The sequence below is a fragment of the Polypterus senegalus genome, chromosome 1 (assembly GCF_016835505.1).
Source record: "Polypterus senegalus isolate Bchr_013 chromosome 1, ASM1683550v1, whole genome shotgun sequence".
Classification (NCBI taxonomy): domain Eukaryota; kingdom Metazoa; phylum Chordata; class Cladistia; order Polypteriformes; family Polypteridae; genus Polypterus; species Polypterus senegalus.
Genome location: NC_053154.1, coordinates 149480919 through 149508395, shown reverse-complemented (window position 1 = coordinate 149508395; position 27477 = coordinate 149480919). Strand labels below are relative to the sequence as shown.

The following is a 27477-nucleotide window of genomic DNA, read 5'->3' as shown; positions in this document are numbered from 1 at the left end:
TAGGCAAACTACAGGATGTCTAGTGCATGATTCACCTGAGGTCTGAGGAGATGAAGAAGTAGCCACTCCAGGGTCTTCATGATATGGGATGTTATCTTTCTTTCTTGTGAACCAAAATGAGACATGAGGTCTTCAACAGTGTGATGACCCTCCCCAATCACAGGGTCAAGATGAAGATGTGCTGAAGGGGTTCTGCCAGTTCAGCAGCACAGGCCCCTAGAAGTCTTGGAAACACTTTATCTAGGTCTGCTGCATTCCTAGGGTACAGATCATCAATTGTCATATAACCTAGTCAGCAGTGATGATGTGAGAAATAGAGGATGAGAAGCAGAGGGTGCTGTTAGCACCTTCTGATGTGCTGCTATGCTGGTCAGGGGGACAGGGCTGCATGATCTATGCTGGCAGCTTAGGGGAGGGTTGGATGAGTTGCTGTGAGGAAGGGGTTTGTGGCAGTTAAAAGAGTAGCAGGACAGTCAAACTAGTTGTAGAAGAGATTGAACTGATATGCTCTCTCCACATGGTTCTCTGATGTGCAGCTTTTCCTTTACTTATAACCTGTGATGGTTTCCGTATCATCCCACACCTCTCTGATGCTTATTTTTCTGCAGCTTATCCTCTGCCTTCTTCCTGTAGGACTCCTTAGCCCAGGGGTGCCCAATGCGTCGATCGCGATCGACCGGTAGATTGCAAATGTAGTACAGGTAGATTGCATTACATTCAAAAGAATTTTTTTTAAATGTTAGTCTATCATATATCCTCCCCATGATATTTGCCACTTGATTGATATACAGGGTGGCCAGTCTGAGATCTGTTTTCTTCTAACACAATGGTCATCCCGCACGCACGATCAAACATGCTACTGCAAAACTCCGGCTGTGATCTAGTTAGCCTTCCAATTTATATCGACTAAAAAAGGGATTTAAAAAAAATTGTTTGGGGAGGGTATGGGCTGGATGTGGAATTGGAAAAGGATTTTTTTTTCTCACAATGTCACAATCGGAGTGCGTTTGCCTGATCTGTCAATCTTTCATTGCTATTCCAAAGAAGGAAAATGTGGAAAGGCACTTTCGAACTGTTCATAAAAACTACGAAACTGACTTCCTTCTGAAAAGCGATCTGAGAAAGAGAAAGGAAAGGGAACTAAAATCGCAGTTAATCGGACAGCCGTCATTTTTCACTCGGCTGAATTCAAAAGCTCCTTGACTGCATTATTCAGCTCTACTTATTTATTTGAGTCAGCCTTTTCCCACTTGAAGATTATTGTATCCAAATACTGTAGTGACCATAAATGTATTGAATTGTTAATGTGCCATAAAGGTTATTCAGTTATGCAAGGTACGACAACATATATTTTATGTATAAAGTATACTCAGTATATATATGTATAGTATTTTTAATGTAGGTACATCATTTCAACCTGGTCATTTTAAAAGTAGCTCGCAAGCCGAAAAAGTGTGGACACCCCTGCCCTAGCCTCTCTTAGTCTAACCTTAAGATCCTTCTGTATACTCCTCAGCTTTGCTTGTTCCTTGTTTTTGAAAACTCTCTTCTTGTTAAGAAGGCCCTGAACATCACTGGTAATCCAGGGCTTATTATTAGCAAAACAGCGTACAGTGTTAACAGGAGCAATAGTGTTCATACAGAAGATAACATAGTCTGTCATGCAATTTAGAATCCCATCAATATCCTCTCCATGTGTTTCCTTCAGAACACTCCAATCAATAGACTCAAAACAGTCCCTAAGAGCATTTTCAGCTTCAGGAGAACATTTCCTGAAGCAGTGTGTAGTTGTGGGTAGTCTTTGAACTAGAGGCTTGTACTGAAGCTTTTGCTAAACAAGATTATGATCAGATTTGTCCAGTGTTTGAAGGGGATAGGCTTGGTAAGCATCCCTCACATTCGCATAAAGGTCAATTGTCCTGCTTTTTCTTATGTGACAATCAACATACTGAAAGAAGGAAGTCAAAGTTGAGCATGAATAAAGACAACATAAGTGGCAATGAAAGCCTCTAGGTGTTTTGTTTGGAGTCTCACGATGGTTGCAAGTGTAACTTCATACACCACCCCTGTGTCTGCCCATAGAGGAACGTAAACAACAACTATAATGGAGTGAGAAAAGTCCCTGGTCATATAATACAGATGGATACCCACCACTAACAGTTTAATGTCTCGACAGCACATTGTTTCCTTAACTGTTACATGCCTCAGAATACACCATCTGATGTTAAGAAACAGTACAAGTTCCCGAACTTTGCTTTTGCCATAGCATTTAGTGTCCCTGTTAGTTCTTATAGTTGTGAATCCTGGAAAGTCCATGCTCACATCAGGAATGTTGTTGGTTAGCCATGTCTATGTCGGACACAATAAACTGAACTCCCAATAGACCAGATGTTTTTTATCTAATGCTACCAGCTAGTCCGTCTTATTGACCAGAGAGTCTACATTTACCTTTACCCTCAATGGAATAGATGGTTTATATTTCCTGCGTTTGTTCATAAGTTTTGGCTTGCCGACCCTGCATCCCCAATACCTATGATAAATATCCTTGGGCTGACCTAGTCAAGTATTTGGACACAATTTTCATAATTTTGGCTCTTTACACAACCACAATGGATCTGAATTAAAGCAATCATTATATGATTGAAGTGTAGACTTTTAGCTTTAATTTAAGGGGTTTACCAAAAATATTGTATGAGCCGTTTAGAAATGACAGACATTTTTATACATGATCCCCTATTTTCTGGGGCTTAAAAGTGTTTGGACAAGCTAACATAATCATGAATATAATATACAATTTCAATGATTGGTTGAAAACCCTTTACAGTCAATGACTGCCTAAAGTCTGGGTCCCATGCTTGGTTTCCACCCTAGTGATACTGTCCAACTACTTATCCATGTACAAGTACTTATGGACCTAACTGTATGTAGTAGTTAATATTAATAAATATAAAATGTTGCTTTTATTTTCTATGTTTATTAGACATAATTAAACCCTGAGGGTCTGAGACTTGAAAGTATTCTTTTTGAGAATAACTTGGGAGTCGTAGTAGTCTAATCACATTTCACTACCACACAGTGTGTTGAAGCGATTAAGAAAGCTAATAGGATGTTAAGTTATATATCATGGTGTTATTTGTGAGAGCTCAACTGGAATATTGTGCACAGTTTTAATTTTGATATTATAAAATAGCCTTACTAAAGAAACTTCAAAGAAGAAGAGTGATGAGACTTAATTCAGGACTGCATGCTGTGAACTACAAGCAAGGATTGAAGGAGTTAAATGTTTAGTTTATACAAATGGAGATTAAGAGGTGGCATGATAAATATTTTTGAAATTATGAAGGGAATTAGTAGGAACAATTCTAGCAAATACTTTAAATTGAGTTCTTTAACAAGAACAGTGGGGAGGCAGTTGGTTAAGTATAAATGTTGCACAAATGTTAGAAACATGGAATCAGTTACCAAGTACTGTGGCAGAGTATATTGCTTTGAGATCCTTCAAATTATGATTCTGCAGTATTTTGAAAAAGTTAGTGATTGACAAGTTATGTTGGTTTGAACATTCTGGTCTTGTCAAAGTATTCTAACACTACTGTTGGCTGGAGCATGTTCCTTTTGTATACCACAGTAGCTGGGACTTCTACTCCTGAACATACAACCTTATTTCTTCTCTGACCTGCCTGTTAAGTATGATACAAGCAAGCAATTAACATGTTTAGATAAAGTAATGTTCACTTAGCATGACAGTTCTGTGTATGTTCTGTATAGCCTTTTAAGAATCTGTTTGAGCACATCCAAATGTTGTATTTTGAGATAGATAGATAGATAGATAGATAGATAGATAGATAGATAGATAGATAGATAGATAGATAGATAGATAGATAGAAATTGTTGAATTTGGGTTTGTAATTAAGTGAAGTCAAAAACAATTGAACATAGAGACAACTTTGAGCTGTCTTCTCATCCCCTGGTAACATGACATTTTTGTGTTTTTCAGTTCCATAGCAATCTACAGCCCAAAGGAGAACCCCCACGTGTTTGATGGTAGGGCCTTCTTTCAGTCAGTTGGACATTTTGCTGGAATTTTTGCAGGATCTTTTGCTATTGGAACAGCCTACACAGTTGTTACTGCTCTGGTATCCTTTTGCAAGTAAGATGGTTCTTATGAATACCAAATATAATTACTGCAAATAGAAAAGTTGGCAAAAATACAATTTATGAGGGCTAAGGAGTAAATTTGATCGAACTTGAAATTAGATCTATGAAGAGAAACACACATGGAAAAATTGTAAAATTTCAAAAAGATGAATTTATGTAAATAAAACTGATATGCAGGCAATGGAAGACATACCAAAATTGACAATAGACTGTATAATGGAATTTCCAGAAGAAAGACGGGTATTTAAGTGGGTTTAGCTAAATGACCCTCCAGGAGGAGATGTATCAATTGCAAGAATGTGTTGTAAAATAGAAGCCAGTTGGGCTCCTCCAGCCTAGCAGGTATACCATATTTACATCAGAAAGCTTTGATCGTGCTGCCTGTTATTGAGGTCAGGTGTCTCAAAAGTGCTTGAGAGAGTTAATCATCAAAGTTAAACAGTGTGCTCATTTATTCCATATATCACTAGAAGGGGTAGGGATTTTGTAGGGCATCCTGGTGTGATTGCTGTGAAAGTTACCTCAAGGTGGTGTTTAAACGCTGCTCCCTGAGAGGACTGTAGTCTGCACTCAGGGTACTACTTGGCCAGAGAATTTCAGCAAAGGAAGGGAAATGTTAGTTTAGTGCTCCTGTAAGCAGGTAAGTGGGAAAACTGCCCCTGTTAGTTGCTTAGTATTTGACCAGTGTTTAGTCAAGCCTGTGAGACACTTACATTTCTTCTTTTTTGTTTTACTGTTTGACACTTTGATCTGTCCCTTTGTTCTAACAGAAATTATTAGAAGCAAAGTCCAAGTACTTTAAGTGACTTATTTAATTTTGCACAAACAACTGAAAATAGGAATTGAGTCTCCAGCCATTTGGTTTTAAATGTAAAAATCTGAGAATAATGGACCAAATCTAGTGAAATAAAATCACATTATTAAGATAAGGTGATCAAGTAAACTGTGTTTTTTGCCTGACCATAACTGATCAGTTGACCAAATTTACTAAGCTGTGTGACTTTCCCATGCTGGAGACTGGATTATTTTTCATCTTGTCGTGGAGTGCATTTCTTTCTGCAGAGGCTGCTGGCCTTACAGGTGAGTAGGTCTTGACTTTATTCTATACCAATGTAATCAATTGATCCTTTTTTCCCTTACACTTCACATATTTCTACAATACCACCTCAAAACACATTTCAAATTATGTTAGAATATTATAAAAATATATTCAATATAGCAAAACACAATTCATCCGTGATGGAAGGCTAACTTGACAGCAATAAGGAAGTTCACTTCATTATTATATAGTACTTTTTATTGAATTCAGACTCAATGTGGTAGACAAATTTTAAATTGTAACACAGCAGTGATGCTAGTCAACTGCCAGTCCTGAGCAGAAGGACATGTCTTTTCAGGGTATACTCAAGTCCATTAATAATGTGGTCGGTTTGGATTTGATCTTCAGCTTACTGTGCATACAAGCAAAATACCGGAATAACCAGCAAAAGCCTGTGTGACACAGGAGAGCATGCAGATGCCAACTTGTGACAACGCAGGGAAGTAATCCTAGATGTCTCAAACTATAAGGCAGCAATACCGACTACTAGACCACCAGACATAATGTAAAATCATTTAAATTCAAGATGAATGACAAGAAATCAATGACATTTGAAGAGAGTGAAAATGTCCCAGCATTAATTGTGGTGCATGAACAATATCAAAATTAAGAATTTGAGCTGATAGACAGCACTGCAGAGCTATAATAGTGAACTATAAATAATTTAAATTAAAGTATAATACTGTATGTCTAAAATGTAATTAAGAAAAGGTGGACTTACAGATGAAATCTGAAAGATGGTTTACACTTTACAATAGGGCTATCTGAGCCAATCTTCTTAAATATAAATGTCTCCACGTGGAAGTGTGTCTGTCTGTCTGTCCGTCCCAGAAGTGTGAGGCTACAGGATGAAGGTCAAAGATCCGGCAAGGCGGCCCCAAATTAACGAGTTGGATACAAACTTGCTTAGCTGCAAATACACAAGTGAGGCGAGCACATCGGCAAAAAAGAAAGAAACACGCTTAGTCGCTGATAGATAAGGGGATGGGCACGTCTGCAAAACAATACCACCAGCTCTGCATTTCAATTTTTATTCTGACGATTTCAATAGTTTCTAGGAGCCTGGGCTTTTTACAGCTAGTTATAATATAAAGACTTTAAGTAACCCTTTATTTTGCCACAATAAGACAAATCACAATGACAACTCTTTAGAGGCCCTATAGCTAGGCCCTTTGTTACTTAGTGTAGTGTTGTAATAAAGGCTTTGTTTTTGTTACATTGTAATAAATAACTTATAAGTGCACGATAGCAAACACTTAATGTAGAGTCCTATGCAGGTTTCATTTTCAAGGGCAACAACTGGCCAATTCCTGCTATAATAAAACCATACCTAAATGCCTGCCTAAAATAATTAGCATGTTAATGTATTATTAATTATTAATACCCAAACCCACACACTTCATTATGAATGAATATGAGTTACTAAATATCAGAGTGACCTGTTGGAAATGTGTATTTCATTGAAAACATTTATATAAAATATCACAAGCAAAAGGGGCATTTTTAAAAGGGCACCTCTGAGTTGGACCATGTGCTGCCGGTGACATGTGGGAAGTGTTCTGATATCTTTTCCAGCCTTCAGTGACCTCACTCTTTGCTTATGTTTAGACACCTTTGGTATCTATTGTGTTGTTCACTCTATAGCATCCTTAGGAAAAGTTAATGTTTTTACCCACGCTGAAATACTTTCTGTCCTTCCTTGCAGTGGGCTTCTTGCATGTACTTCCAGTTTCTACTTTTTCTCTCCCCCTCTCTCCAGCACTCTGTTGTTCCTGTCCTTGGCCTATTTGTCCTGCCCTGTAACTCATCATACTGGTTAATTGACAAAATAAGTGATGTCTGTGTATAATTAACAGTGTTATAATTATCTCTTCCTAGTGTCCTATAAAAGCTCTGACTTCATCTTAATATTGTTTAAAGGTAAAGTGTCAGAATTAGCATAGTCTGTAATTGTGCATGCCAATGGACCATATTTTAGACTAGTGTCTGTTCCAGAGTGGGATGTTTCCTTATACTGTGAAAATCTTTTGCTGCCAGCACTGACCTGGATTGAGTGGCCTTTAGCCTTAAGCCACAATGGTGCTGGTTCACTGCCTCTGAGCACCCGTATGAATTAGTCAGTGACTCAACCTACCTATGCTGTACTTTCATAAAAAGCATTACAACTATTGCATTGCAGCTGAGAAATTCTTAAGTCTTGTGAGATAAGGTACAGTGTATAAAAACGTCTATTTGTTCTCATCTTTCAATTAAAGGTGAAGAGGTAACCCCCTTACTGTCTGGGGGGTTATTGTTAGTGTACAATTACATTTTTTGCAAACTGAATAGGAATTTATTCCTTATTGGACAAGCTTGCACTACTTCATCCTGTGGGTATAAGCACTGTGGTTCTCCCACAAATCTGATTTTTATTTATTTATTTATTTGAAAGCAAAATATATTAGCTTTCTTGTTCTTTTTTTTACATAGGTGTCCCTGAATCATTCTTTCATCTGGCCTCTTAAGTGATCTGTAATTGTGCAGGCAGCATACCCTGTCATCTTGTTTCCTGCTGTCACTCATTAAAGGAAGCATGAATGCTTCCAAAGGATCCCTCAAATGAATACCTTTCATTAGCACACCTTTATTCTACTGGTGCCCATAGCTGCATGAATTCTTATTATATTTTTCACATTTTTTTCCTTTTAACACATTCAAAAAAAATTCTATTCCATGACTATTCCGTCTTTTCCTCAGTGCCTTTGTTAAATCATCAGCCTCTTCAAGCTCATTCATTATTCCATTCATTTCTGAATTACGCAAGGTACCAATGCCTAACTTGGCAACACAAGCTGCAAAGCCTGAATTCAAATAATAGGGATGCCAGTCTATTGCAGGGCTCACACAAATGTTGCCACCTCTTCAAACAGTCACACAAAAATAAGTTTTAAGACCTCGGGTATCCTAACTGCATGTATTTGAACTGTGAGAGGAATTCCATGGTGAATGGAGGGGAACATTCACACTCCACTTAGGATTAACCCCTGCCAGAAAACCCTCAAAGGAGGCATTACCTTTTAGTTTTACAGTAATGTTTTTAAAAATTACTATACATGCTGAAAGCTCTTATTGTGAAAAGTAATGTGCAAAATAATATTTTTTTTCTTATAGTATATATTATCCTTTGTGTATGTTCTGTGGGCCTGGCCATAAATTGTACAAAATAAGGACTTTGATTAACTTTTAGTGAAAGTGAACAAGTGCATTACAGGGAGTGTTGTGAGATGAAGGCTGGGGGTGTTTTATGTGTTTCATTTATTGATTTAACACAGTCTGTTTTAGCTCATTCTAGTGAGAGGATGGCCAGTTGGCATCAGTGCTGCATTCAGGAGGCACCGGCTACAGGATGAATCTATACTAATAAAAGGCAAAGCCCTCACTGACTGACTGACTCACTCGCTCATCACTAATTCTCCAACTTCCCGTGTAGGTAGAAGGCTGAAATTTGGCAGGCTCATTCCTTACAGGTTCCTTACAGAAATTCGGTCATAACTGAATCTTACTTACATACATATATACATCCATAGCCTGCAGCTCGGTGCAGTGAGAGGCGGAGTTGCGTCCCCCATCCCCACGCCTCCCACGTAGTTGGCTGCCTGCCAATACTGCGTTCCCCCCATTCCCACGCCTCCCATGTAATTTGCTGCCTGCCCATATAAGGCCGTTCGTCGCTCTGGTCTCTTCATTCCCTTCCTTGCTTTGCCGCGGAATTCATGTCCCCTAGCTGATTAATTTATTACGCTTATAGTTATTGTGTAGGTATTTTAGACTTAGTTTACATTGTTCAGGTACCCATTTCATTTACTGTTCCAGCCATACCCCCATTAACATATCTATCGAGGTGATCACCATCGATCAAAGAACTGTCACTTACCGAGTGGTTTCCATGCCCGGAGATGCCGACTGCCTTTTACATTCTCTGTGTTACATATTGTGCGGCCATATCAGACTCAATCTTGATATACGGAGGAACATTGTGTCTTATGTATTGAATGATTGGGACAGGTTCAAGGTGTGGACTGATGATGGGACAGGAGATAATTATACTACACAGGAGCACTATAAGAGTGAAATGCTTAAGCCCTTCACCTATGCTTCTGCATGTGAGTTGATGGATGCCGCTGAATTGTTTGGTTGTCGCTTTCAAGTGTATCGAAATGGCCAAATATTTTACACCTTTCGAGAACCGCCAATGCCTCTTAAACATCTTAGATTCACAGGTGATGATTTGAGTAGTGGACACTTTGATGTTTATGAATGTTTCAACTCTCAAAAGCTGGATGTGAAGTTATCGATTGAGCCGGTTGTATGCTTACAACGCTTGACAGATGCCGAATGTCACTTCAACACAAGTCCTGCAAATACTAACATAATTAAAACAAACCATGAAACTCAAACCGATTATGACAGCAGCAATCAAAGCTGTGAGAAAACAGTAAAAAGGAGGCGTGTCAGATGTCATGGTGCATTTTCTGATGCAACTAGACGAAAACAACTTCGTGACACTGCCGCCAAATACTCGCAGAAAAATCCAAAAGTTAATAGACATGCTGCCCCTTAATACTCGCAGGCAAATCCACAAGTTCATAGAGACGCTGCCGCTAAATAGTCGCAGGCAAATCCACAAGTTCATAGAGACGCTGTTGCTAAATACTCGCAGGCAAATCCACAAGTTCATAGAGACGCTTTCGCTAAATACTCGCAGGCAAATCCACAAGTTCACAGAGACGCTGTTGCTAAATACTCGCAGGCAGATCCACAAGTTCATAGACATGCTGCCGCTAAATATTCGCAGGCAAATCCACAACTTAATACCGGGAATGCCTGTTAAACATCTTAGATTCACGAGTACCGATTTGGGTAGTGAACATTTCAATGAATGAAACCTGTTATCTTTACAATGGTTGATAAACACGGAATGTAACTTGAACACAACACGTCCTCCAAATACGAACCTGATTGAAAGAAATACACGGAATGTAACTTGAACACAACATGTCCTCCAAATACGAACTTGATTGAAAGAAATAATGATAATCAAATCCTTGATGACAGCAACACTCATAACAGTGACAAAACAATTACATTGACAATCATGTTACGTTATTTTTAAAATGTTTCCTTTTCCTTTTCATAACTTCTTTAATATAACTTCTTTAACACACTACTTCTTCGTTGCGAAGCGCAGGTATTTTGCTAGTAGTGTATAAAGTAAAGTGGGTCAGCACTAGTGGGAGGTTGGATGTGTTTGGTTTTGTTGGGATAGAAATCGTTGGATGTAGAGGTAAAAGGACTGCGAAGGGAATAGGCTGATCATTCAGAGAGCATCAAGACCATTGACCGTGTGTTGGTTCCAGAGAGTGGCTGTTGTGAAGTCGAGAGGGGACTGGGCAGTCTAATGGTCTGGAATTCGTACAGATTTTATTTTTTTCTGCAGCCGTCTGGAGGTTTTTTTTTTTCTGTCCATCGGACCTTACTCTTATTCTATGTTAATTAATGTTGACTTATTTTATTTTCTTATTGTGTCTTTTATTTTTCTATTCTTTATTATGTAAACCACTTTGAGCTACTGTTTGTATGAAAATGTGCTATATAATTAAATGTTGTTGTTGTTGAGTCTGTTGATTTATACCACGAGGGCAGATGAGAATGGAAAGAGGCACAGCTGGATTGAGGTGAAGGTGAGAAGGTTAAGATGTGGTGGCTTTCGAGCAAGGCCAAGGCACCTTGGTGGAATTGAGGTGACCGTTTCAGAACTCTGGTGGCAAACAGAGGTGGCAGTTCAGGATCCGCCTGGTGGATCAGGATGTGGTCTTGAATTCTGAGGTCCTGACAAAGACTGAGAAATTGAAATAGATGGAACAAAAAGGGTTTTACCTCTCCATGAACTGATGATTTTGACATATTTATTTATTGCCACCCAACTCACTTTTTGATTTTAATGGTACAGATCTAAAGAAGATCTATTTATTGACTTATTAATTTATTTAAAAACACACTGTTTTCCAAATTTTGGTACTTCTGTTTGGATTTCTTTAATAAACTTGGCTATAGCTTTTAAAATGTTAGTCTGGCTTGCCTTCTCAAGTACCCTGGTCTATCTTCAGTTCATAACTGTTGACGCCTCGGATGAAAGAAGGTTACCTTGGTTTTGGATGCGAGGCATCACAGGCAACACATACTCTAATACAAAATAATAAAAACCTAAAAGCCCTGTTTGTCTTTTCTAAACAGATGTTGGGTTATCCTGCAGGACTGCTTGTCTACCAAGTGTCTCCTTTGATCTCCCTCACTCCTCCTTCAACTCCCCTTCAAAGAGTATGCTTCTCAGCAACCTTCAAACTCACTAACAGCAAAAATTACTTAGCTCCCTTGTGTTCTTTTCAATGGCCAGGCTAGTCACCCAAGGTGGCTTCTAGACTGCCTGCCTTTTTCAGTAAACAGGTGGCCCCAGTATGTCCCACTTAACCACTATGTGCACCCCTAGGATTTCCTCTTCAGTCCCTGCCGAGGGTCTCTGACCATAGCTTGTATTAGCACTGCTCACTAGTGGTGCCTGTTTTCTCACATACCGTGTTGGTCAGTTCCTGTACCTTTCCATTTTTTTATCCCTCCTTCTTTCCAGCATAGAGCGCAGACAGAATGGCAGGGTAACAATCAGTGTTGTCACCTCACAAGTCTGTCCTAGTTCTATTCTCTTGTAGACATTTCATCTTTTTTCCTTATAGTCCAGTCATTAGGTCACTTTAAACAGCTTGGTGTTTGAGTGTGGGGGCATATAGAAGTGTGCCATTCTAAGTAACATCCCATTTTGTACAGGCTCTGGCATTAGATCCACCTCAACTTAAATCGAAAGGGCTACGAAGTATTTGGGAATGTGGATGGACCTCTTAGCACCTACCATAATTCATTACAAATGAATAGCTCTATAATACACAAACTATTGGGATCATACTGTATATGTCAAGTCATATTTAGTAGCAGTTGTAATAAAGCAAAGTAAAGCAGACATTGCACATCCACCTACATTCAGCACATGTATAGTACCTAGCCTGGAGAGTTGCTTTTAGGAGTGAATGCCTCCCACTCAACATACATGCCTTGATCTTCACCATAAGAAAGTAGCATAAGAAATTGGCATTAAATATAGATAAATTATGGAATCCTTTTGAATCATCTGAGTATACTCACAGAATAAGATCTTAGCAATGTTTGTTCATGGACAAAGGCACATTCAATAATGGTTGTTTCATTTGTAGTTTCTGACTAGGCCAAATTTAGGTAAAAAATGCCATTGTTATCTGACTTCTGGAGCCATAGAGGTGAGTAAATCCCAGAAGCATATGTACTTTATCTGCAGCTAGCTGAAATACCCAACGTTGCCCGGGAGGAAAATAAAGTGTTTTTTTTTTTTTAATTGTTTGAGAAAAATATAATTAAAAAAACACAACTTTAAAAATAAAAATAAATTTACAAACAATGAAGACTCACTAATGTGCTTGTCTTGCAGTCTTCTATGTTATCACCCAGTTGATGCTCGGAACCGGCCAACTCTATTTAATTTCAAAAGCAACAGGGGCGCAGTGGTGCTCAAACATAAAGAATGCTGGCAGTCACCTCCAGTTCGCCCTCTGGTGGTTGTTCCGAGTGTCAACTTGATGATAACATGCATACAAGACCGCAAGGTCAATCCCCCACCCTACCCAGAAGGGAGTGGGTTAGAGTTGATTTCACCCTACAGTATTTTTAGTCGACGAATGAGGAACATGTGTACCAAGTTTCATGAAAATTGCTCCAGCTATTCGGAAGTGATGCTGGAACATACGTAAACACGTTGACTTTTATATATATGGATTAGGTCTAGGAACAGAGGAGTTGAACTACAACAATCTCTGCAAGCCCATTTGTTTCCCTTATGGCTTTGGTTTTGATCAGTGTCTAATTAAAAGAAGATTACACTTGTATCTGCCATTACAGTGAAGTAGTGTTGGAATTTTCCTGAACAATATTACTTGATTACTAGTAAAAACTTCTTTTAAAAAAAAAAAAATCAGAAAGAATTTTTCCCTTGACATCTGTTCCAATTTTTTAAAGGTTGTTATGCAGATACCCAGACTCCTCTGAAGTAACGGTGAGAATAATTGCTGGTTGAAATGAGAAATGTCAGCACCTCACAATTATAACTTATAATATAATTTGAATATCAATCAATCGTAGTAATATTATTTTGAACACCTTTTGCTTTTCACTAAATAAAAACCTCATATTTTCTTGTGGTAAAACCATAGAGGTTCTGGCTGAGGCTGTGAACTCCTCATGAGTATTCATCTAAAGTTATATTGGGAACACAGATTTATTTGTATGACATGATTATCAGCTTGTTTCAGTTTCTACTAAGCTTCTAACATGCAGTCCACCTATTGTGATTGCATTTTTATAAAAGCAAATTAAGCCCATAGCCTAGGCACAGATATCCTTGATGGAGATATGAAGCTTTCAGCTTCTTACAAATTTCTGTGCGCATTAAAAGTGCCAGAAAGAGAGCAGCAAAACAATAAAAAATTAAAAATAGGTGAAATTAAGTTAAATTGGTCCAACTCATATTTTATGCCAACTCACAGCTCCAGGTAACTGGGTTCAAATCCCAGCCAGGTCATTCTGTCAATGCGGAGTTTGTATATTCTCCGCATGTGTTTGTGGAACTTCCTCCAGATAGTCTGGTTTTCCTCACACATTCCAAACATGTGTGCATTAAGTTTAGGCTCCAGCTCCTGCCCATCTGAATTGGACAAAGCCACATTAGAAAATGGATGGATGGAGGATGGTGTATTGTAAAAAGTAGTTAATACAACCCTACTAGTACATTTTCAATTTTGCATACATTTTAAAATCCTAAAATGCTGTAAAATAAGATCTTTTCAACACAACATACCTCTAAAAGGCATACATTGCATGCTTTAAACTTTGCCTGTACCTGCACAAAATGCTCAAATTGCAATCAATAAGGTACATTAAAAGCTTTGCCCAACATATATCACATTCCAGTTCTTGTTGGTGTGGTCTGTGGGAAATGTACATGTTCTCCCTGTGTCTATGAATTTTTTTCCCCACATATTTTGATTTTTTAATCCCATTCCAAGGATATGTCTAGTTAAGGCTCCTGCCACTGAATTGGACAAAGTGGGTGTACAAAATGAATGAATGGACAAATCCTGTGTACATGTTAATTTTCTGTACATATAAAATTCATTAAACTACTTTAGAGTCAAAATTTGTTCAACCCAACATGAAAAGTCTTGATTGTATAAATCATTTTGCAAATTAAAAACAAAACAATTAAAAAATAATATCTTCAGTTCAACAGAGCCTGTCAGTAGTAGATTCAGAAAATATTCAGACCCCGTCACTTTGTATTGTGCATTTAATTTTAACTCTTTCAGAGCTAATTATTTTTTCATTTTTCTCCCAGGTCTGAATATTGTTCCCCAAAACTAACTAACATTAAACATTAGCTTTCTAAGATCATCTGTAACACGGCTTACATACTTACTACATACCTGTTTGTCTAACCATTTATATTCTGAAAGGCACTTCCCAGAAAGGAAACAGCAACCTGCCTTTCGTTTTTGATTTCCAGATCACTTGCATCAAAATCGGAGTTTGATAAGTCCGTCTGACATAGCAATAGTATGCATAAAGCAAAAAAAAATTAATAATGCCCAAAGAGTATTTTGCTTTGCACATTCGCTTTGCTTTTTTGTTCAACATCAATGCCATTCTAGATGTTGTTCACTCTAGGCTACTCATACACACACACAGGGATTCGATGTCAAGTCAATGAGTCCAACAGTCCTCCTAGCAAAGGTGGTCTACCGTAACGTGATGGCGAGTTTTGTCGACATCTACAGCTGATTATTACCCTCTACCCCTGGATGTTAACTAAAGTCAACATCCAACCTCGAGCCCTGCTGTTGACAAAAGTTGACATTAGCCCTAAAAGAGTTAAATTGATAAATTTGCCATCTTTACTCATCAATCTACACTCAATAGCCCATAATAACAAAGTGAAAATATGTTTTCAGGAAGATTTGAAAATGTGTTGGAAATCAAAAACTGAAATTTCTCATTGATATAAGCATGCAGCTCCTTAATTTGGTAATTTGTAGAATCCCCTTTGGCAGGAATTACAGCTTTGAGTCTTCTTAGGTAAGTCTCTACAAGCTTTGTTGAAACAAGGATTTGGGCAGTTTATTCCATTCTTTCAAGCAGATCATCTTAAGCTCAATTAGAGTGGATGGAAACTGCTCTCTGTAAACTGCTGTCTTCTGGTCTGTTCACAGATGTTCTATGGTTTAAGTCTGGGTTTTGGCTCGACCAGTCAAAGGCAGTCAGAGAGTTGTCCTGAAGCCACTGCAGCGTTACCTTGGCTGTGTGTTTTGGGTCATTTTGTCATGCTGAAAGATGAATCATCGCCCCAGTCTGAGGGTTGGTGTGCTGTGGACCAGATTTTCCTTTTCTTTCTTTTAAATGCTGTCTGATGCCTTTTGCTCAAGAGCGGCTTCCATTTAGCCACTCTACCATAAATACCTGGTTAATGGAGTTGTATTAAGATGGTCGTTCTTCTGACAGGTTCTCCATCTCAGCATAGGACTGTGATGGTGTGGGTTGGCTCCATGCTCCTGTTGCACCCAGGAACCTGGAGTGATCTACTTCAGCAGCCCTGAGCATTGGCCCTCAAGGGACTCTCCTCAAAGATGCCTGTCTTCTCTTTCTTATTCATTCACTCACTCACACCGGGCTCTCTCCGCCTTCCTGCCTGCTTCCCGCCATTCTTTAACCTACATTAATTTTTTCTCACTCTTTCATCTGTTTTCACTTTGCTGTGCTGGCTCATTCCTTATATGCCACTGTGGGCTCAGTGCCTCAGTCAAGCCAATGGAGCAATCAAAACAGACTACACCTTCACGTGCAGGTGTGCTTCGTCTCAACTACCCCACCAGCCTACTGCAGTCGTGCAATCATGCACACCCACTGAGATTGAGACAGCTATTTATTTATTTTAAAAACGGACCCTGTGCTGCTTAGCCATAGGCCCACTATTCCACAAGGACTTCTGAAGCTCTATTAGAGTGACCATTGCCCAAGGCTGTTCTTGCCTTGTCACTCATGGATGGCCAACCCTTGGAAGAGGCCAGGTGATTCCAAATGTCCTCCATTTCACAATTATCAAGGCCACTCTGCTCCTAAAAATGGTTCAATACCCTTGCCCTGATCTGTGCCTCAACACAGATTGATTACAGTCCCTTGAACTGGGCTTGGTTTTTGTTCTGACACATAGTGTGAATTGTGGGACCTTAAATACACCAATCAGTCACAAAATTGAAACCACTGACAGGTTAAGTGAATAACATGCATTATATCATTACAATGATACCTGTTAATGGGCGTAATATATTTGGCAACAAGTGAATATTCATTTCTTGAAGGTGATGTGTTGAAAATAGTTAAAGGTGGCAAGTATATAGATCTGAGCGACTTTGTCAAGGGCCAAATAGTGATATCTAGGGGACAGGGTCAGAGCATCTCTAAAACGGCTGTTCTTATGGGGTGTTCAAGGTATGCAGTGGTTAGTATCTACCAAAACTGGTCTAAGGGAGGACAACCAGTGAACAAGCAACAGGTTCATGGATGCCCAAAGCTCATTGATGTGCATGGGGAGCAAGGACAAGCCTGTCTGGTCTGATCCCAAAGAAGAGCTACTGTAGCGCAAATTTCTAACACAACATAATGTTGGGCATGAGAGAAAGGTGTGAGGAGGGCTGCATAGTCATAGACCGGTCACAATAAAAGTGTGCAGAAAGTGAAGTGCTCTGAATATTTTCTATGGTATATCCCAGCTGCGGCAATCTGATCCAAGCTCATTTCTTGCCCTGAGCATTGTCTGTGTGGAGTTTTCACATTTTTTCCCTGTCTGTGGCTTTTTCACAAGGTGCCACGGCTTTCCTCTCACATCCTAAAGACTTGTATTGTGTTGATCAAGGATTCTAAAGTGGTCCCATATAAGTGACTGTAGGTTGTTGATGAAGAGTTGCTTCCTGTCTTGCACTTGCACTGTTTTTAGAGAGTTTGATATTGAAAGAAGATGGAAAATGTAACATAATCTGCTAGACAATAGACAAAATGATGAACATAATAATAAAAGAAATATGGATATGGCTGGGTAAAGAATTATTTGAATGCAGGTTTAATTATGGCAGCATGTGCTTTAAAGAAATTGATAGAGCAGTACTAATATTAAGCAGTTTAATTTCTTTTACGGTAACTGGAAGAGTATATGCAATCTCATGATCTCAGAGTTGAGGGCAGATGAGGGGCAGATGGCTGTTATATAAAATTAATCTTTTTCTTAGGACAGATCTGGCCTTGAGGGACAAGTCACTTATCTCACATATCAGTGATTTAACATTTTTTGCTCATGGAGGATGTGGTCATTGCCAGCAATGCTGCCTTCTTTGGTACACTTCTATACGGTATATGAAATGGGAGGATAAAAGCAATGAGCACTGGATCATTTTTCACAAAGCTTCCATATTGCTATAGAGTAAATCTTTACAAATGTACAGTTATAAAAAACAATTCCTCATTATTTTAAGTTAGGGTTTCTTTTACTGGAGATGTTGAAGCTTTCTGATGATTATTAGATCAGATCATGTCCAGAGGCATTACCCTGTCCTTCCTGGAACAATAAAATACATTCCATGCAACTGCTATTTAAAAATAAAGAAATAAAATGGCAAAATAAGCTTGAAATGACTCTTCAAATGATCTGCATGTGCCAAGTCGAGATTCCTCCATGTGAATTAGAACATTATTTAATGTGCAGGAGTGAGGGATGTTTTGGGGCAAATGTTTCAGCTTCATCTGGTGCTCACTTTGATAATGCTCTCATTGTGCTTTCAAGCGATTGTACACCAGGGGGCTGTAGATGTAGAGAGGCAGTTAAGAGCAGGGAATCTGGGATCGGTAAGGACTCCCAAGGAGTTCATTTAGTCTGCAGAAGCTAATAACTATAAGGAGACGTATAGTATAAGAGTCAGTGGCTTATTAAATAAGGCAGGGGGATTATAAGTGGAGCAATGTCTAATACCTTTCCAGATTAGCAGGGCTTTGTTTGGGTCATTTAGACAACAACATAACTTCTTCAAACTTCATACATAGTGCACTTTATATTATATTATTAAAATCATCAGTTTAATTGAATACAAAATGTGGTTCATAACTTTCACATTTATTCAATTTCTAGGTTGTGAGGGTTAGATTCTGTGCTGGCATAGAATAGTCATTCCAATGCATGTGCTAGTAAGAATTTCACTTTGCTTTGTACTCGTGATGATAATGTCTTCATAAACCTATAAATAGGCACCATATCTGTTCTTCCCCAAACCAGGTCAGTTTAGAGTCACCAACCAAGCAATCCTCACATCTTTTTGACATGTAGACAGAAAAGATCACAAGAACACAGGGAAAGTTTGCTAAATGTGTAAACATGGGGGCTGGAATTTGAACCAAGGATTCTAGAATTTATGGTGCAGTACATGATTAAGAGAAAATCATTGCACATTGCCCATGATGCCCATAACTTTCTTAAGACAAAAAAAAAATTTGAAATCTGCAGAAAACAAAAGATAAAACCTTTTGTTAGGGTGATAGCATTTGCAAATGAGCCAACTGATAGGTTTACCTTTATTTCAAGTTACACATATTTTTGTATTTCCTAATAGCAGGTAAGAGAGACCATGTAAAGTAACAATGTGTTAACAAAATTCTAACAAATGCAGAATATTTTTATGTTTTTCTTAATAATAATGGATAATTATTTCTGCCAAAATTAAATAAGTAAATACACAAATAAATAACTGTATTGTGAAAAGTGACAAAAATAATGAAAATGTGTGCTATAGATACATCAAGGAGGTAGCTCAAATCAGCATTGGTAACAACAACGAACTTGCAAACATGAGAATTTAACTTGGGGCTGATGTAGCCTTAAAGAGTGTAATTTATTAATCATTATCAAATAACATTCTTCAATATTTTTTATATTTTTATACTTAGTGTAATTTATTTTAATTTTATAAAGTATACTTACAGTTTTTAAAGGCAGTTATGCTCACTAAATGTGGTGCCTGAGAGTGAGTATGTGATGCATGTTGATCAGCACATGTATGTTAGAATTTAGAACATAAGACATTTGACAAATGAGAGGACACCATTCAGTCCATCAAACTTGTCTGTTTAGCTAATAGCTACGCTGTCCCAATATCTTATCAAGATTTTTCTTAAAGGTTGTCAAGGTTTCAGCTTTAGGTACATATCTCAGTATTTTTTTCCAAGAGTCCCAAAAGTCTTTGCGTAAAGAAGTGCTTCCTGCCTTCAGTTTTAAATGGCTTCAGTTTCATTGTAATTTGTACACCTGATAATAAGGATCCTGTAATGAGCCGATAATAGTTAATCTTACATGCACAAAATCCTCTATGAATGAAATTAGCACATTTTAAAACAGCTTCTGATCATGTATTGTCACAAACTCCACAAAGAGCCATAGCAAGGTTGGGGGCAGCCACCCGCATATTTGGTTTCCTGGCTGCAAATTGCAAATAAATGATAGCACTGATGTGCACAAACTGGAGTGCAAAACAGAACTGAGGGAATAGGGAAAAGATGGAGGTTTTTAAAGGGAAAGGCAGGAAGTGAGATCACAGGGGTCTGGCTCATAAGGATCTTTAGCCATAGGCTGGAGCCTGGACGTGACATCACAGGGGCCAGAGCTGGCAAGGTCTTCTTCTATAGGCTCAGACACGGAAGTGACATCAAAAGGACCAGGTGGAATCTCCCATGAATGGTCTGCAGGAAAGGGAGAAAAAGAGTCAGTGCACTCTGCCACATCCTGGTCTGATTCGGAATTTCCCTTACTCAAGCCCTTTAGCTGCCTCCTATACGCACGTGGGTGACAATATATATAATTTAAATACTCAAGAATATAGTCTTTAAATAAAACTATGTTTGTGTTCAGTTCCTTGTTCAAAAATTAGCCTTCGGTTTGCATCTTCTCCCCAAGTCCATTTTGATTTTTGTCTTTTGCTCCAGTTTGTTCCTACACCTTTAAGATGTCAGTGTGTCAGGTTACATGATCACTTCCAGTTTGTTCTGTCTGAGTGAGTGTGACTGCATGTTATGTTTGTTATGCTTGATGCCCACTAGGACAAATAAACAACCTGTATTTTGCAGTATATAGCACCTCTCTATAGTGATACACAAAGTTCATATACACAATGGAGGTGTTTATACAATTTGTTTTTACAGTTGGAGCACAGGCAGATAAAGTGACTTGCTCAGGGTCATCTAGTGAGCCTGAGGCAGAAATTAAAGTGGCAAGTGTTTAGTCCAGGGCTATTCAAGTACAGTCTTGTTGGTCTGCAGTAGTTGTAGGCTTTCACTTTAACAAGCTTTTTAATCAGACCCCATTTATTTACCAATAAAGAAATTATTTTTTAGCTTAGTTAATGAATTTGTTACGATTCAGAACCCTTAATTGCCTATTTTAGTTTTACACAGTTGCATTAATGTTGCAATTGTTGCCTATTTTTTTAACTAGACATCAGTTAATAATGAGGTGCAAATGACAAAGTAACCACCATCTCTCTTCTGTCATGCTTCTATTTAAACCTGTGTACATGTATCATGAAGTATTTTTGTTAATACAATGTTTTAAAATAAACAAGCGATAAGGGGAGGGCCACAACACATATGGGACAAGTTCCAAGAAAACAAAAAATATACAATTTTTGTTTTGGAAGAACTAATGCACTTAGAAGAAAATTGATATTAAATTATACGGCTTACAATTGGCTTCTATTCATAAAACTGGTTAGAATATAAACTTAGTCATAGAGGACCCCCATGACCGTAATTAAGTACCTCTGGTGTAGCTGCCAAAATAAGCTATAGTCAAGCACGGGTAAAATGCGTGCCGAAAGAAATCCCAAAGTCCAAAAGTTTGTTTTGAAAATATTTAGTGAAAGTTAAAAGTAAATAATCCACGCAAGAATAAAAGAAAAAATAGGTACACACGTAGAATAAAAGGGAAAAAATTGAAAAAAATTTATCTTGTCTTAGACTTAGCTTTTCTTGAGAAACTTTAGTTATTTCTGTACTTGATAGTTCTTTACTTCTTCTTCTATACTTAAAGATTCTTAAATTCATATATACCTAAAGATTCTTAGCTTCTTCTTCTTCTGTATGCTTTAAGCGTAAGGCACAGCACGTGAGTTAAGTGCTGTTTTCTTACATATTTACTTCACACACTCAAAAGGCCCGTAGGCCGATTGGCACATAGGCATGTGCCCAGACACGGTTTAAAACCTTATGCCTTCCACACCTTATACAAGGCAAGGCTGGTCACTAACTGAAGAATATTGTTCACTTAAAGCTGTTAGAAATGGCAAGAATATGCCAATACAATTCTATTTACGGGGGTTATAGGAACCTCCCATGGATTATGCATTGTCATCTAGTAAAATATTCATGAATCTTATAGAACTAGGAAAATGGCTCTTACACCTGGTATAGTCCAACAACAACAACATTTATTTATATAGCACATTTTCATTCAAAAGGTGTAGCTCAAAGTGCTTTGCAAGATGAAGAAAGAAACGTTTCTAAAAACTAAAAATATAAAAATAAGATTAGGCACTGCTAACTAACAAAGAATAAAGTAAGGTCCGATAATAAAGTAAGGACCTAGCCATTATATTGCACAGCCTATAGAATACCTGCCTTCCACTAACCAGGAAAATGGATAAATTAAAGAGTCCTGCAGACAACTTTCAAATCAAGTCAGCAGGTTGCAACTAAATATGCAGACTATGCTTCGTTCATTCATACTGTAGCACTGAGCAGTGCTAACCAAAGCTGGCTGAAAGGATTGCTGCTCATTTTACTTCTCTTTTGAGTTGTTTGCTAGCCTTAGAAGTACTGCTCACTTTTGCTACACTAGGATGGTGAATGTGTGGTAGGTTTGGCCTTTTTAGAGTCTCCCCTTTTGCTGACACTGAAGCAGCCCATTTGACTAATAAAATGCCAACTCCTGTTCTTCCTCTTGCTGACTCAACCCTACTGCTGGTGTATTTTTTTTTAGAAAATTAGGACAATCTAGATGAGAACAGGCCATTCAGCCCAACAAGCTCAGCAGTCCTATCTACCTAATTTTTCTAAAAAACATCAAGTCTAGTTTTTAATGTTTCCTGCCTTCCCCCACTGTTGCAACAGTCTTTGCTATTACAATTAACAGTGCCAGTACTGCACAACCACTGAGACCATCATTTCTATTTTCCTCTGTGCTATAAAGGCATTTAAAATGGCGATATTTAACTATCTTCTGCTGCACATGACTGAATTAAACTAGAAACTGCTGCTTATTAAAGACACAGTAAACTGACGATCATAAATCAGAGCACAGCTCACAAACTCCATTAATACTGAATTTTGTTTATATAAACTATGATGGCATTACATTTAAGACTCAGTAGTACTAAAATGTAGTAGTGCCAGTTTGAAGTAATTACTGCATTTTACTGTTTTGGTCTGTTTGATACTGGCAGTAATTATTACTGAATAGTCAGCCAATTAAATTGGAAACTGTTACCTAATCCACTTAATCCAATTAAGGGTCTCAGAATGCCAAAGTCTATCTTGGTAGCATTGTGTCATGACATAACCATCCATTTTAGGATGGTCCAATAATGCACATGGCAGTGTGCACAGCTATTAAATGATCTAGTGTCAAATATCCTCTATTATGAACTCTTGTTAAGCAGCCAGCTGCTCTCAACAAACATGGGTATAAAAACTGTCTCAAGAGTACTGTCATTTAAATAGATTTGTGAATTTGCTTGAGAAGAAGCAACCCAAATCTGCAGTTGAAGAGTAAGATTGCCTACAGGATGGCATAGGATGATGGTGCTCAAGTGGAGTGAACCGACACAATACAACACAAGTGCACTGGAGCAGAACTGGGTTGGGCTGTAGGTTGCCATGTGTAATTATAGAGCTTCTGACAAAGCACACTTGTTGTACTGAGCCCAGATAGAGCATTGGTGCCATACATCTTGTAAACTCAACCATTGCATTAAAAACCTTTTTCATGTTTCCTACTGCCACTTTAGAAATGTAGAAATAGTCTGTTACACTGAAATTGTCTAATCAGAAAAAGGAATTGCAGGGACATGTGTCATTATAGGTGAAAACATCTTTTTTTTAGGAAATAAGTTGATTGAGTGTGTAAAAAAACTAACTGTAAAACAACATTGTCTAATCCACTTAAAGTAATTCTGGATCACAGAGGTCCAGAGCCTTAATTGATAACAGTGAGGGCAAAGCTGAACCAACCAACCATAACACCAGTCTGTCTCAACTTCTCATAAGAGTACACTTGGATTAATCTGTTTAGAAAATGGATGAATGGATAGCACATTGGCTTTCATTTGAAGTTCATGTCTACATTATGTCATCCCTTGACTAAACAAATGTCAAGTGGGGGTGGTATTGTGTTAAAGCACCTGGAGAAAAACATAGAACAATGCCCTGGCACTCATTATGTTTGTTCTTTATTACATAATGTAATGGTACATGCTGTACCTTTGCTTTTTAATATAAATTAGCCATTTAAATTCTAAAGTGAAACGAAATACAACACAACTGCCTGCCTCCTTCTGAACTATGATTATTAATTATTTTCCTCGGACTGTGTGAGAGAGGTTCACATGCCTGGCAAATGAGAAAGACAGATGCTGTTTACTTTTATTACAGATTTATGTCTACAGTATTAATTCAGCAAAACTGATTACATATAAATTCTCAAAGGTATTGACATAATTTATTTCAGATATCTCCAGGAGAGGCAGAAAATGACAAACTTTACTTCTGGATTTGAATATTTCTTCCTCTGTTCAATCCAGAAGTGTCAAATACACTGAACACCTTGATGTTGCGTCCATGTCATACTTTTATGCACAATAAAAAAGCTCTTTGCTCCTGTCTTTAATCCAAAATCAACAAATGAGAACTTGGATTTTGAAAAATTAATTCCCTAAAGTTTGTTAGCTAAGTATGTTCCTTAAACAAAAAGACCTGTTTTGAACTTAGTTTAAGTGAGATTAACTGCCGTGGTTTCCTGCTTTGTGCCTAGTGCTGCTGGGATATGCTTCATCTTCCCATAAGTCTTCCTATGGATTAGGAAATGGAGGATATGGATATGGATTAGGAAAAGGAGGGATACAGCGATGAAAACCTGACTTGAAAATGTTTTACAAATGTCACCTGACTTGCAAATTACGTTTCCTCCAATGTTAGTTTAAAGTTAGTGGTTCTTCACAAGTCATCAGAGACATGCACATAGACCATAAACATCCACGCTTATAGTTTATATATTTCTTTTAAAATTTACCTCTTTGACAAATAAAATATCTATTGATAAAATAACAGATATAATCAAAGGCAGGAGGAGTCCTGTAAGAACATATAGACTGAAATATGTGCTATAACGCTAATCTCCTTGAAACATAACTCTAACACACATTAAATTTTCCTGCATTAAAGTGTGTTGTGTTAAGGACACAATTTTATAAACTTAATTTACCAGCAGTTCAATTCAATTTATTTTTGTATAGTGCTCTTCCCTGAGTATAACCTACATAAATGTACAACTATAATACAGTGAAAGTAGATTAACAAACCTTTCAACTTTGACATGCATGAACACTTAACTTATTATAAACACTCGGTAAAACAGAGCATTTTAAATTGGGCTAAAGTAGATGGATCACGAAAATATCATGTAAAGTCCGTTTCCTCACTTTTACTTAATAGGGAAAATACTATGTTAAGTCTGGAATAGCAAGTGAAAATAAACATCAAGTAAAATGTGTAGTATCATATGAGTGCTGGATCCTACGAGTTTTCAAAGTCATAGATTCAAATGCCTCACTAAAGATACATTTTGATAAAAATAAAAAAAAACAGACTTTCAAAACCAACTGGGAACAAGCACTAGATGCATGGCACCCTATATATTACAATCTTAATAATAATTAAAAAAAAATTGGATAGTGCCTTAAACCCCCCTTCCCTAATTTCCCCAATACAGTTGTAATGATGAACATACAATTCCTGACTTGCTGAAGAAGATGAATGATATATTTCTTTCTGTTAAGCCGGTTTCCTAAATATTTCAGAAATGCTTGAGGAATGGAGTATCAGAATATGTGCTTAATTATCAATAAGGGAATCTTTTAATTTATGCATATGCAAATAGCAGGGTACACTTTTGTTTCCATCTGTACTCTTGGTAATCATAAATTGCCAATAGCATTATTATAGTCAACATCAATGGTTAAACTCAAGCTCTCTTTTGCTGCCTTTCTCCATCCTGGAGTGTGACAGTGTCTGGCGATGTAAGTGGCCTGTTGACTCATTCAACTGACTGTATTACCTCCAATGTTTCACTTATATTTATTCATACCACCAATTTAATTTAATCCCAGGTCAAAAAGGTCCACTCCACATTTGCCATCAAATATCTCGCCATTAAATACTACATACATGTTCTTCACTTCTGCTCTACTCTTTTCACTTGATTGAAGTGTTTAAAATTATGAAGGGAATTAGTACAGTGGATTGAGACTATTACTTTAAATTTAGTTCAACAAGAACATGAAGACACAGTTGGAAACTTGTTAAGGGTGAATTTCTCACAAACATTAGGACGTTTTTATTCACACAGAGAACATAGACACATGGAATAATTTTCCAAGTAGTGTGGTAGACTATTGGAACAGGGACTTTCACAACTCTACTTGATTTCTATTTTGGTGGGGCCAAGTAGATAGGATTGGCGAAAAAGTTTCTAATGTTCCAAACTCAGTTGCTCTTTTCCCTCCTTTGCAGTTAATGCAAAAATGTACTGCAATTAAGCTTAATATTCAGTTTTTATTATGACTTATTGTTTTTGGCATTGTATGTCAAGCCAGCAGCTATAAGATACAGACCATATTAATTGCCTACTGGCTGAGGTAGCTAAATAAGCACTGCTGACAATAAAAAGGGAGTTTAAAATTCAGACATGAAAGGTGTTTTAATAATAAAATGAGAATAAAAAATATGGTACTGTATAAAAACATTCAAATACAAAAGTTTACAAATGCTTGATGTAGAAATGTGAGCCAAGTTTATCACATTTGACCTAACATCAAAGACATTTTTAAAACTCACTCTTCATAATTGAGTCACTAACTGTAAAATCCTTTCACAAAAAAAATCTTGACATTTTTTAATTCTCCTCAAAAATCTAGCTACTGTACATACCGTATGTAAATACAAAGAATTACTGAGCTGGGAAGCTGAGCATAAATTTGGAAGACCATAGGTGGTCCTCATGGAAAATGTATAATTTGGGAATCTTCACCATTTTTGCTTATGAGTTTCCTACATAAACTACATTCCAAAGGCACACAACTCTAAATCTTGCCTTTTCCCCATTGCGGCCAAAACAGGTTTTAATTCCTCCATCCCTGACCAGGAAATCATCCATAAAAGTCATCTTTCTGGGTAATCTGACAATCCAGATTAGACAAAAAGAATTGAGAATTCTTGCGGCTAGTGATTGTTTTAGTGTCTTTTTCAGCCTTTACTAATTATATAACTGAGGGTTTGGCAGATACAGATCAATGACACTGGTTTGATGCCTGCTGGATGCTTCAAGATAACCACTGGTTGTGTGTGAGAAAAAGCTCACATACCAGTACTTTTGAATGGTTTTAGGAAAGAAATATTAAAAAGCCTAATTTGTGAAATACAATCGCAGTTGAATGTGCTTATTCTATCTCTTGAGAGATTTACTTAAAAATCTTGGAAGCTATTTGATCATGTCATGCAACCTTTTAAATAAAATCTAATCTTAGTCTTGGGATACCCCATAACAAAACTGTTTAGCTCTGGAATGTGCATAGTTCAAATGTATTAAATGTATGTCATCTTATCATCACTTATAAAATTTATTTTACTGAGTGAGCCCTGTAGCCTTTAGGCAGCATCACCTGGTATCTTTTTGTGATTAATACATTTTA

General features: G+C 37.6%; 1 protein-coding gene across 2 annotated transcripts in view; it reads left to right on the top strand.

The window, feature by feature from the left end:
• Window positions 1-27477, top strand: part of LOC120533585 (sodium/hydrogen exchanger 9-like) — a 447557-nt gene that overhangs the window by 149426 nt on the left and 270654 nt on the right. For both annotated transcript variants that reach the window (XR_005634561.1, XM_039760513.1), the window contains exons 7-8: window positions 3998-4136; window positions 5133-5238. Coding sequence is in view for 1 of the 2 variants with exons in the window: in XM_039760513.1 (XP_039616447.1) it covers window positions 3998-4136; window positions 5133-5238 (245 nt within the window). In the remaining variant the exon portion in view is untranslated. The remainder of the gene's footprint in view (window positions 1-3997; window positions 4137-5132; window positions 5239-27477) is intronic.